The sequence below is a fragment of the Leopardus geoffroyi genome, chromosome D4 (genome assembly GCF_018350155.1).
Source record: "Leopardus geoffroyi isolate Oge1 chromosome D4, O.geoffroyi_Oge1_pat1.0, whole genome shotgun sequence".
Classification (NCBI taxonomy): domain Eukaryota; kingdom Metazoa; phylum Chordata; class Mammalia; order Carnivora; family Felidae; genus Leopardus; species Leopardus geoffroyi.
The window spans coordinates 2,526,490-2,539,088 of NC_059342.1; the positions used below are offsets into that span (position 1 = coordinate 2,526,490).

At 48.8% G+C, this 12,599-nt stretch overlaps 1 protein-coding gene across 6 annotated transcripts in view; it reads left to right on the forward strand.

Moving 5' to 3' along the window:
* The window catches only part of SPIN1 (spindlin 1), a 77,557-nt gene that overhangs the window by 27,660 nt on the left and 37,298 nt on the right, over positions 1-12,599 (forward strand). For all 6 annotated transcript variants that reach the window (XM_045468469.1, XM_045468468.1, XM_045468472.1 and 3 more), the window contains exon 2: positions 9,893-10,099. In XM_045468469.1, coding sequence (XP_045324425.1) covers positions 10,048-10,099 — 52 coding nt within the window. In that variant the 5' untranslated portion in view covers positions 9,893-10,047. The remainder of the gene's footprint in view (positions 1-9,892; positions 10,100-12,599) is intronic.

Sequence of the window (12,599 nt, forward strand, 5' to 3'; positions counted from 1 at the left end):
ACTTTTTTATCCATGGATAAGTGAATTCATAACCTGCTTGTAAGTTATAGATAAATTGAATATATCTTTGTCCATTTATGTGTATAGGTAGCTACAATAATGTGTATATTCTCTGTTTAAATAAATGTTAATCACACCAAGGATCTGTGACCGCAGTTTGAGAAACAGGAAGTCACAGATTACTTCATAGTAGTAAAATTAATTCTGGCAATACCTTTCAGAGGTAGAAATATATCACCTCTGTGTCGGGCACATAGGCATCGTAAACGTGCAGATAGGCACAAACAGATGTTACGGCTTTGGTTTTGAAAGATTTTAGTCATGTCTCAGATATAAAAGTGAAAAGAATAGTTGGACCCAGATTGTGTTTTTGGCAGCTGGACTAAGTTCAGGTTACTTGCTCAGATGGCCAAAGAGTTTACTAGAGACTTTTTATTTGTGTGCAGTAAAGACCCTTTTAGAACAGTTACGGAAATCACTTTGTGTTTTAGGAGCTTCTGCCTACCAGTCCAACAGCACTCCATTGTCTCCCAGAAGCTTGGGGATCCACTGGCCTCTAAGGGTGCCCCTTAAGGTGGACTTCCTTGAAGCAGTTTCCCTGCAGTGGTTGTTAAATTCCAGATTACCTGAAAGTTCACCTGTTTTTCAAGAAAGGCACAAGAGCCTGGTCCACGGGCCAGGTGGGACCTATTTCCCTTTGGCGTTCCTGAGATGTTCTGTGAGGGGCCCAAGTTTCCAACAGCTGTTCCAAATCTCTGGGAGTCACGTGTTTCCTCCTCTGAACAGAATGGGTGACTTAAAGTTTCAACAAAGGGCAGTAGAAACCAGGAAGCAGGGCAGAGGCAGAAAGCAACTGTTCATAGGTCGGTTGGAGAACTAGAAGCCGGAGAGACTTAAAATTCTAGGGAGGAAGCAGGGAACTCCATGGGCTCCAAGGGCACCAGCACCTCTTTGCTGTCTGGCTTGAGTCCCTGGGAGCCTTCTTTGCCTTCCGCTCCCGACACCTGAAATGTCAAAAGCTCAAACTAGCTGAGGACGACCAGTGGTCATAGCAGTAGCAAGTAGAAGTTTATTGTGCACACACCGAAACCGCAGTTTGCAAACTGGGAGACTCAGGCCAGAACATGGAGTGAGGCTTACGGGGCATATTACAGAGATGCTTCTCAGGTGATAGAATGTTCTTAAGTGAGCGAATTGGTCAGTGGTTCACGTTTTGCTTTTGATTTCCAGAGACACAATTAAGAAATGACCCAGGTCCAGTCAGTCTTGCAAAATAATCTAAACTAAATTTTGCCTGCATGACTCACTGGTTCTCTCTGCTCCGGGAACCTCCAAGGCGCTTTGCTGTCTGTCCTTGATTTTACAATGGTTTTCTGCCAGTTTTTCTGTTAGGTCTTATCCTTCAGAGCATAAATAATGCCGACAGCTGTTTTAGTTTCCATTTAGTAATTACATTGATTTCTGTACCCTTCCCCCAGCTTACTTTCAAGTATGATTTTTGCGGGATGCCTGGATGGCTCAGCTGGTTAAGTGTCCGACTTTGGCTCAGGTCATGATCTTGCGGACCGTGGGTTTGAGCCCCGCGTCGGGCTCTGTGCTGGCAGCTCAGAGCCTGGAGCCTGCTTCAGATTTTGTGTCTCCCTCTCTTCTGTCCCCCTCCCCTTCTCATGCTCTCTCTGTCTCTGTCTCTCTCTCAAAAATAAATAAACATTAAAAATTTAAAGTATGATTTTGCAACACCAAATACCTGGCAGCTCTGTGGGTCTGCTTTTTATTTGTTGTTTCTGCCAGTTTTTGTCTCCTTGCGGGCTAGTTTATATGTGTGCGTGCGTGTGCGTGCACATGCAGTACCTTCAGGATTGTTGGGAATAGTGTGGAGTCTGGACTGGTATTCTAGGGAAGATTTATGCTCGCTTCTGCCAGGCATCTGAGGGGGTGGGCAGTCTGGGCTCCCCTCAGCTCAGTTTTAGGAGCGTAGATGTTCCAGTCAGATGGCACTTCTCAGCCTGGAGTCCTGCCATCCCCCAGTTCCTGAGAGCGATTCATGATCCTGGCTCCCGGCACCCTTGGCTCCCGGCCCCTCCTCCCCTTGCTGGTCCAAGGTAGCCCTCGGGCTCTGGTCTTCGGCTCCTTGCCTTGCAAAGCTGTCAGCCTTACAGCTGCCCCTCGACACTGGGCAGTTGCTCTCAGGGACCCAGGCTGTCCCGGATGTGGGGTTTCCCTCCCTAGACCCTGTTTCTGCGTGCTGCTGTCCAGTCCTTTACGCTTTTGAACATGGGCTCTGTGTGTGTGTGTGTGTGTGTGTGTGTGTGTGTGTGTGTATGTGTGTTCAGGCTGTTGTCATGGAAATCTTGAGCCATACACAGAAGTTAAGAAAACAGCGGAAGAGAACCCTGTCTCTTGGGCGCCCCTCCAGTGACCACTTCCTGGCTTCTGGTATGTCCACATGTTCCAGGCTTCTCGTAGACTTCCTACACCTGACCTGGAAGCGGCCCTGGTTCCTCATCGTTCTCGTTGGGGTATCTAGGTTTCTGTGACTTTCTAGCTTTCAGGAGAATGTTCTCGGTGACTAGTCCCTCCCCACCAGGACCTGTTCATTCTCTCTGCAGTACCTGCGCATGGCCTGTAAGGGATTCAGAGGTGCCCCATGCCCATGGTTTGTACAGGGGTGGTTGTGCTGTGGGCCTCTTGGCAGTCTGCTGAAGCCTGTGGATACCTTCTGGTAGCATTTCTGAATACGGTAAATGAAGTAGAGGGTATCGCAGTAGAAATCAGTGATATTTAAATGGTTATAAAACTATGAAAACAAATTTAACAGTCAGGTAAAATTTTTTATTTTAGGATACTTAAATGATGGCTTTTGATGCTCTTCAAAAAATAATTGAAGGTGGTCGTTGACATGTCTTCCTTCATGTATCGATCAGCAGATCATCGGAGAGCAGTGTAGACCTGTGTGTCCCTGCAGCGCAGCCTGGCGCAGCAGCTGCGCAGGTGAGGTCAGACGGCACAGGCGAGGCGCTGCCCTCACTGCAGCCCCCAGCCCCCTGTGGCTCTAACCAGCCAGGTGCAAATTTGGGGGTTCCCACCGCCCGCTTTGGTGAGTCACTGCAACATCTTGAAGAATTCAGGCGAGCGCCGTGCAGGCATCCTCCTTCTCACCGAGTGTCCCTTCTTTGTGCCTTGCAGATAACTGTGTTCTTACAGATCGAGGTCCTTCGTCTCACTGAGTGTCCGTCCTTTCCTCGTGTCGGACAGATACTGTGTTCTTACAGATCGAGGGCTTGTGGCGGCTCTGCTGAGTGAGCACCGCCATATTTGCTCACTTCTTGTCTCTGTGTCCTCTTTTGGTGATTCTTGCGGTATTTCAGAGTTTTTCTTTGTGTTTGTTATGGTGATCTGTGTTCAGTGATTCTGACTTGCTGAAAGCTCAGATGATGGTTAGCCGTTTTTTGGCAATAAACTTTAAGCGGAGGTATTGTTTTTTAGATATAATGCTGTTGCGTACGTAGTGGACTACAGTATAGTGTGAACTGTATAGTGTAGCATTTTTATGCGCTGGGGAACAAAAGAGACTTCTGGTTGTCTGGACGGAATTTGCAGGATCTCCCAAGGTGTGCCTCTACTCCTGATTACAGTTCTGTTAGATGCAAATCAGGACCAGCCTTATCTGGAAACCCACAGGGTGAGGTCTGGGAGCGTCTGGATGGGCAGCTTGGAGTTCTCTTGGGTGGAGTCAGGAGCATCGCCTACTTTGCCACTGGTTGTGTAACTGTTCATGGGGTTGGAGCACTGCTGACCAGGGAGTCCAGCTCTGCGTCCCGAGTTTTATTGGGGTTCCTTTATGTAAGCATGGTTGACGGATCGTTGGCCATCAGGTTGAATTCGACACCTGGCCTCTGTCCCTGGAGTTGGGCTGCCATCATGGGATTGGAGCGCAGTCCTGTAGTGACATGGTTGGTCTTTCTGGTGTGACCAAACCCATTCTCAGTCACCTTGTTTGCATGAGTGATCAAGGGGTCACCGTGAATCACAGAGACTGCAGAAGCTTCAAGGATTTAAATGTATGTTTGTTTTAGAGAAAGAGAGCAATAGCGTGTGCAAGTGCTTGAGCAGGGGAATGGATGAGAGAGAGCGAGAGAGAGAGAGAGAGAAAGAATTCCAAACAGGCTCTGCACTGTCAGCACAGAGCCTGACACAGGCTCAGTCCCACAAACCGTGAGATCATGACTTGAGCTGAAACCAAGAGTCAGACGCTCAACCGACTGAGCCCCCTAGGCGCCCTGAGAAGCTCCAGGGATTCAGAGGAAGCCTCCCTGGAATTCGGACCAGGGCTGGCTTGGCTCTTTGTCTTGCAGTATTACTGGTTCTGTTTTCACAGTTGGAGGAGCGCTGACCCGGCAGCCAGTCTGCTCTGCTCTGGTCCGGTCTGGTCTGGTCTACGGCAGCCACGTGGCATAATTTAAAGTGTTGATGAGCTTACAAGCTACTTTGAGATCTGCAGCACGTGCAGTGGGATGGACAGACAGCGTCCTGCTGAGGAAGTCCTGGGTTCTGGTCACACTGTGTTCGTCACACGCATTCAGGGTGGACTGAGGTGCTTTCAGGTGAAGGTTAGCAAAGTGAAGACCGACATTTCCCCCATCCAGATTCATGACACCTGTGCATTTGTCTGTGCTTCAGAGGTCTCCGGATTGGAATGTGGTGTTTGGGTGTGTAGTGATTTAGGCCATTCATTTTGCCTGTATTGAAATGTGAGAGTTTGGGGCTCTGGAGGCCTTCAGATATCCCTCAGTGTTCTAGCCAAACGTTGGGTGATTCACGGTGGCTTTATTCACTTTGAGCCTTCTATTTTAATCTTGAGGTTTGAGTCAGGGGGACACACAGCCTGCGCTAGAGGCCTCTGTAATGTTGTTTAGTGCCATGCATTGGACTATCTAGTAAATTCTAGGAAGTAGATTTCCTGTCAACCTAGGAAGGTTCTGAGTTGTACTCCACTGGGTTTCTTTCCATATTTACAAAGTCTAAAACTAAAACCGCTGGACCTTTTTCTCTCTTAACATTCTATTGCGAAAATTTCTGGGCATGTAGTAAACTTGACTGAGGTTGAACATTAGTCTGTTTTTAAAAATCACATTTTAGAAAGTAAGTTACAGACCTTTGAGCACGTACAGTAAACCTGTGTTGTCGCCAGTTCCAAACTTGGCTTTTCACTTCCCTCTACTGTTCTTTTCCCCAGACTTTTTAAATGAAATGTTCTAGACACAGAAGAGTTGAAACTGTAGCTGCGTTATGTCGTATGCACACCCTTCTTTGAGGCCCATTCGCTGTGTTGCTGCACTAACATTTTTTGTGGAGCCATTTGAGAGCTTGCAGTAAATTGCAGACGTCGTGACGCTTCTTAGGGATATTTTTCCTTGTAACTATATTGTAACTAAGAAAATGACTTCATTTCTTTTTTCAGGAATAGAATTTAGTGATTCATCACTTACATAAAAGTGTTCATCCCAACCAGTGTCCCCCTTAATGCCCCTCACCTCTTCAGCCCATCCCCCCACCCAACACCCTGACAGCAACCCTGTTTGTTCTCTTTAAGACTCTTTAAGAGTCTCTTATGGTTTGTCTCCCTTTCTGTTTTTACCTTATTTTTTGTTTTGAAAATAATTTCTCCTTTAATATTTAGACTCTTCAGAATTTAGTGGTGTATCATTTTTCACATAAATATTTGTGGTAATACACACTCCTCCTATCTGTGTTGAACCATTTGTGACAACCTCTTTAAGACCGCTGTGTTTTGGCCATTAGTGCTCCCGTTTGCTTTTCCAGTAGTGGTCCAGGTGTTGGGACCTAGCATCTTTGCTTAGTTTTGGGGATGTATTTCTTTCTTTATAAATAGCACTGTTGGGTGGTAGCAGCTGGCAGCAAATAGTTTGATAACGTAATTTCTATTTTATGTTTATTACTGACTATACCTGAAATGTTGAAACAGTCATTTCTTACCCTTTTTGGAAATAGGATATAGTGTCGTTGATTTTTGTGGTGTTTTCTCTTCCTTTATGGAAACAGTCTATATGTGTATTGTTAAAGTAGGAGGTTTATCTTAGCAGCGCCCCTTGCAGTCTGAATGGCCGTGAGCCAAGCTACTTTAACTTCATACTGCAGTTTTTAAGTTTCTAGAGGAGTGTGGTCACTGTGTGTGCCTCTTTGGGGTTGTGAGGCATCTGGGCAGGTGCACGCACAGCAGTGTGTTATGCGCTGTGTGTATCCTGGGACATTTATTTTTCTGTGAAACCGTTTGTGGGAATTGTGTGGTACCCTTTATGATTATTACAGAAGGAGAATTTTGAGTTTCAGACCTAATTAATGGCACATTTTATTTATTAACAATTTTTTTTTTAACGTTTATTGTTAAGAGAGAGACACAGAGTGCGAGCAGGTAGCAGCAGAGAGAGAGGTTGACACAGAATCCGAAGCAGTCTCCAGGCTCCGGGCTGTCAGCAAAGAGCCCGACGTGGGGCTCGAACTCACAGGCTGTGAGATCATGACCTGAGCTGACCCTTAACTAAGTCACCCAGTTGCCCCCTAATGGCACATTTTAAAGATTGTTTAGCAAAATTGCAAGACTGGAGAGTTGGCTGTGTTTAGTAGAGATGGATTTGGCAAAAGAAAATCCAGGATTTTGTCTTCCCCAACTTTTTATTAAGAAAATTTTCAAATTAAATAAAAGTTCAAAGTAACATTAGCATGCCTGTCAGATTCAGAAATTTGTAGTTTGCCCTTTTCACTTTATCCTATGTATATTTCAGTTTCTTTTCCTGAAGTGTTTGTAATTCCCTTGCAGATATTATAGCTGTCTGCCTCCAAAAACCTCAGCACGCATTTCCTGAGGGTGACTGCTCGAGTGCGCCTCAGTATCGCTGGTGTGTGCTCCCACGGTGTCCTCCACCGCGCCCGAGAGTCCTGTTTACATTCTCCACTTGCCCTAAGTGTCCAGTACAGCTTTCCCTTCCAGACCGTGTCCTCGGGGTTCACATCTCTGGCTGGAAGAGTGAGTCCATGGACGTTTCGGAGGGTCTGGCCTGCTTGTCTGGCGGGCACTTGAGTGTGGCTCCCGTGTCACCTGCTTACTGTAAACTGGAGATCGGTCTGGAGGCTGGGAGGTGTGCCTGTTTGCGTGGCCCCTGCAGGGATGTCCTTCCCCGCCGGTCTTCACCCCGCAGTGCCAACATCTGCCAGGCCTCTCCAAACCTAGCACCGCCTCTTCTCTGTCTTTTGACAGCATTTTCTGTAAATACTTGCGAGAAACTTTGATAATTCCCAGTCTCCTAGAAATAATGAGATTTTTCTGTCTCAGCAGGTAAAGGTTTTTAAAAAAAGTTTATCTGCAATTTGTCTTCTTTACTAAATTAATCACGTTAGAGTAACATAATAAGGTAAAGGTGGTATGTTTAAAAGTTTTTTTTTTTTTTCCCCCAATAAGTTTTGCCCTTTCCAGTCAAGAGTGAGATTTTGTTTTAGGAAAGTTTTTTGAAGCATCATACGGTGAGTGTGGGGACAGCACAGTGTTCGTGTGAGTGAGAGCTCAAGAGTGTGCCTCTCTTGCTTGGGCTCTCTGTTTCTGGATAAGATTAGGCAGTTGGAATATTAACTGCAACTCAGAAATGGGAGAGGACTTTGATCTAAAGTCTTGCTTTCTTATGTTCAGAAAGCTCCCTGTGTAGCCTTCCCCCCCCGCGGCTGTGCCTTGCACGTTTTAGAGGAGTGACAGGTGGAACACGCTCATCCTGGGGACCGCAGCGGGGACTGGTACCAGGAGAAGCTTGGACGTGCCCGTGAGGAGGGCGCACTTGGAACAGGAGCAGGCTTGGTCTCCCATGTTGCGGAACCAGTGTAGTGCACCGGGCTCCGACCTGCTGATGTGTGCACGGTACAGCGTTCCCCGGTCTTTAAAGTGATCTTGTGAAGAGCAGCAGGGGTCCGGTGCTCTCCATTTGGGAAACGGTACATCGGGTGAGGGGGGAGCAGATGGGGCAGAAGGGAGCAGGGGGCGCCAGTCAGGGTCAGGTGGTGGCGGGAGCAGTCCTCTCTGGTGTGTGGGGGGCGTCCCCCTAGCAGGTGGTCACTTGCCCGCCCAGGCGGGGACTGTCGTTGGATGCTCACTCCAGGTAGGAGATTATAAGTTTGTTGGCCTTGCCTGATGGCTTACGATGTGGGCACCGTAGGAGGGGGCTGGGTCAGGGTTTTGCCAGGAGAGCCAGTGACAAGACAAGAAGAGTAAGAAAACGGAGGAAGGCAGGGGAGGAGCTGTCGTGGTGGATGTCCGAGGAATCAGAGTAGTGAGGAGGGCACTTAGTCCCTGAGGAAGACCGTGGACAGTGGCACGGTGGTGAGGCCACGGAGGGAAGGAATGGTGGCAGCCGGGAAGCGTGGGTGGACATGTCCGTGTGACGGAAGGGGACGATCGAAGGTGGTTGAGGATGTTGTGGTTCTTGGTGATGAGAAGGTGCGGGCTGTGACCCTGGAGGCGTGGGGCTGGAGGGGCAGCTGTTTTGAAGCGATGATGTCCAAGACCTGAGGGGTGAGCTGCAGAGTCCTTGTTGCCGAACACGGAAGAGGAGAGTGGGCTCCGGGTCCCCGGGTGGCCGGAGGACCGGCTGGCAGGGGCTTCGGCCCCGTGGGCTGCATTCGGCCTCCTGGAGGTGGGCGGGGTCCTGCAGGGCGGGGCTGTCACGTGACAGTTGCCAAGGGAGCCGGTGCTGGGGGCGCTGAATGAGGTCGGGGAGCAAGGCTGAGAGGCTGAGAGTGGACTCTGGGAGACGGGTGGTAGCCACTTGTCAGGCAGCCTTGGGCGGTGAGGCGGGCAGAGCCCGGAACCTTAGAGGGAAGAGCCTCGTCCAGAGACGGGTGCTGTGTCCTCGCTGTGTGTGCCACCTCTGTCCTTCCTGAGCCCCACACAGTGAGCACAGCCTGCAGGGTCCCCCAGTGAATGAATTCTCAGATCCTGTCATTTTTGAGTCTGTCTTCCTCGAATAATGAGAAAGCTTTATATTAAGAATTTTTAGCAGTAAAACGGACTCTTCTCTCCTCCACCAATTAGGCTTTTTAATTTTATTCCATTCTGTTGCATTTTTGTCTCTAGAAAATGAATTCAGCCTGGTCTTCAGTTAAACCTGTGAACACAGGGCTGTGGTTGTGCGCGTGAGAACTGAATACGCGAGAGCCGAAAGCAGCCCTGTGCGTCCATGCAGTTTGCAGTAGACGCTCTCGTGGTCTGGAGAATGCGTGTCCCCACACGAGTTTCGTGCACACTGACCCTGCACCGGAGTCACATTTGGTTTGCAGGATAAGCTGCTTCCCTAAGATGACTTGACTGTCGCACGGGTGCAGAATTTGCTGGTCCCTTCCTCTGGTTTCTGGAAGCCTGAGGTTGCCTACAGGGCACCGCTGGCTTGTTGGCTGTTCTCTTTCCTTGGCGGCCGGCCTGCTGACCTGGTGCCCAGCTGTGCTTCGGACCTGAACTTGACTCCTGTGCTGCCCCTGCTCCGGCTGTCCTGGCGCCCTTCCTCCCTGTGACCGCCACCCCCTCACCACCTCCGTGGGCTCGGTCTTTGTGTCTCGTTGAGGAGACGGGCCATAGCAGTGTCTGTGGTCACTGGCGCCCTAGCGTCCACCTTTTACTGATCCTGGCAGCAAGGGGGTGTCGGGGTAGGGTGAGGGGCAGGTGCACCCTCCGCTGCCTCCCCCGTGTCCTCGGCTCACGGGTCTGAGGAAATCAGGCTGGTCTCTTCTGGGCGGGGCACTTCATAGCTGACGTCGTGTTTAAAATTTTACATCAGCTGGCGGCTCGCTTGTGTGGATGCCCTAGTAACGAACTATTACTTCGCTGTTTTTACAGAGTCCTTATGTTCACACATGTCTCTGCTGAACTTGTAAAAGAGGCACTTGGATGATGGACTGAAGGAACGTTGAGAGTCCGTGAAAAGTTTCAAATCGGAGTTTTCAATTTTCACCCTAGTCCGGCAGCTGTGCTGCTCACGTACATACAGATGAATGAAGACCCCATTCGGGAAGACACCTGGCCAGCGGTCCAGAGCGGATGCAGGTAGGCGGGGCGGCCCGGCGCTCTCCAGTCAGTGTGCCACCGTGGGGACCTGCGCGGATGCGTCCGCACGGCTCCGAGGGTTGGCTGTTCTTCCAGCCCCGTGACGGCCAGTGTTTCGTACACCTACGTGTGGAAAAACAGGTTCCTTGTTTGAAAGGCAGGGACGAAGCTAGTATTTTTCTCCTCGGTCTTTCGCCTCCGGCAGGTTGGACCTCCAGCAGATTCGCCAAGTGAAGCGTAAATACCCGCTTAATGGGGTTGTAATCAGGAGAGGATTTGTCATTTCTTTTTTTTTTTTTTTTTTTTTTTTTAATTTTTTTTTTTTCAACGTTTATTTATTTTTGGGACAGTGAGAGACAGAGCATGAACAGGGGAGGGGCAGAGAGAGGGAGACACAGAATCGGAAACAGGCTCCAGGCTCTGAGCCATCCGCCCAGAGCCCGACGCGGGGCTCGAACTCACGGACCGCGAGATCGTGACCTGGCTGAAGTCGGACGCTTAACCGACTGCGCCACCCAGGCGCCCCTGTCATTTCTTTTTGAAGAAAGAAGTGAAAGGGGTTTGACTAGAGGAGTAGGAGGTTTAGGGTATTTATAGTAGTTTTGATGAAAAAAGCTTTTGTATGTTGATTTGGAAGAACTTTTTTGGAATGAAAGGGATGGAAATGAAACAGATATTTAACGGAAATTACTTCCTACTTTGGTGGCCCGCAGTTCGTGCAAGTAGAACAGAAGGTTAGACTTTGCGTGATTTGTACCCTCCCCAGAAACCAGGATAATACAGGGCGCACTGTGAAATAGTTAAGTCCTGCTTGGGACCTGAGCTCTTCTCCGTGCCAGAAATAAGTCTGTCGTAACATTTTAAGATTCTTTGATGAATGAATCTGAGAATCATGCTAGCAAAACTAATAAACCTACAGGATGGTTGCTGTTTGATTTAGAACTGTTCCTTGTTTTCATTAACTACAGTGTTTGGAATTCCTTTGTAGAAGAGCCACCGGGATTCACATTTTGAAGTACCCCTTTTCTTTTATTTTCGTTTCTCATTTGTGAAGATAATATGGATTCCGGTGTTCGGCATCTGTCTCTACTTTGGGCCGAGATGACAGACTGAAGTGTCAGCCATCTGCCGGTGTGTTGTTCAGATCCGGGCCCTCGCGGCCGCGTAGACAGAGGTGCACGTCGCGTCTTCTCGAGCCCTGGTTCTTACCGCCTAAGCAGGGGTGTGTTGTGGTGTGTACCTGCGGAGGTTCTGAGGACGAATAAATGAGCTCGTGTGTCGGGGTGCAGTTGGGTGCCCGGCACACTATAGCTGTTCTATGGAAAAGCATTGTTATTGTTGATCATGGTGTTTACAAGAAAATATTTTTATTTTTTTTATTTTTTTATTTTTTAAAAAAAAATTTTTTTTTTTTTCAACGTTTATTTATTTTTGGGACAGAGAGAGACAGAGCATGAACGGGGGAGGGGCAGAGAGAGAGGGAGACACAGAATTGGAAACAGGCTCCAGGCTCTGAGCCATCAGCCCAGAGCCCGACGCGGGGCTCGAACTCACGGACCGCGAGATCGTGACCTGGCTGAAGTCGGACGCTTAACCGACTGCGCCACCCAGGCGCCCCGAAAATATTTTTATTTTAATTGCGAGAGTTGTTGTCAGGTGTTTTGTTGATCAGTGAAACCTCCCGTGTTTCTGCCGTTTGAAACAGTAATTCATTTTCCAGAGTTCTTTTTATGCACACCATTCCAAATTCAGCACTCCTGTCTTCTTCCTTGATTTTGAAGTCCTTGTCAGGTGGGTGAGCAGATTACAGCGGTGGGTCGCGGGGTGGGTCGCGTGGTGTAAGTGCCCGAAGGATCTAAACCGAGAGAGGCTCTTGCTCTTAAGGGAGAGATTGTTAATCCTAGCCAGTACTTTGATCTTGTGTTTTTCTTATTCCTTGGCAGTTTTAAGAGTGTGTGGTATAGGCTGAAGACAGAGTGGGTACCCTGTTCCAGGTGGCCCGTTAGATACGTTAACATGAGACCGTGGAGTCTCTTACTGTTCCCTGCTGTTCTGTGGTATTGTTCGATTTTGGAAAATTGCCGATCCCTTGATCAGTATTGTTTATAAAATTGTCTTCAACCGTTCTTCCCATTAACATAGACCAAGGCTCTGTTGCTTTTAAACTCCTATGTCAGTTATGAATGTGCCCATTTACAAATAAAGAAAATTCACCCAAAAGGGGGGGTTCTCTTTCTCCTGCAGCAGGAAACCCAGGTAGGCCTTCCAGGGTCGGTACGGTGGCTCAGCTGTGACCATAGGCTGCTGCCATCTCAGAGCTTACAGCTGAGAACCTCACTGGGTAGGGCCTTTCTCCTCCTCTGTGGGCCTCTAGGGAGCTGGACTAACCCGAAGGCCCCCAGAACAAGTGTCCCCAGAGAAACCGGCACAGCTGCAGGGCTCTCCTGGTGAAGCCTGGAACCTTGGTGTGCACACTGGCTGACTTCTGCATTGCATTCCT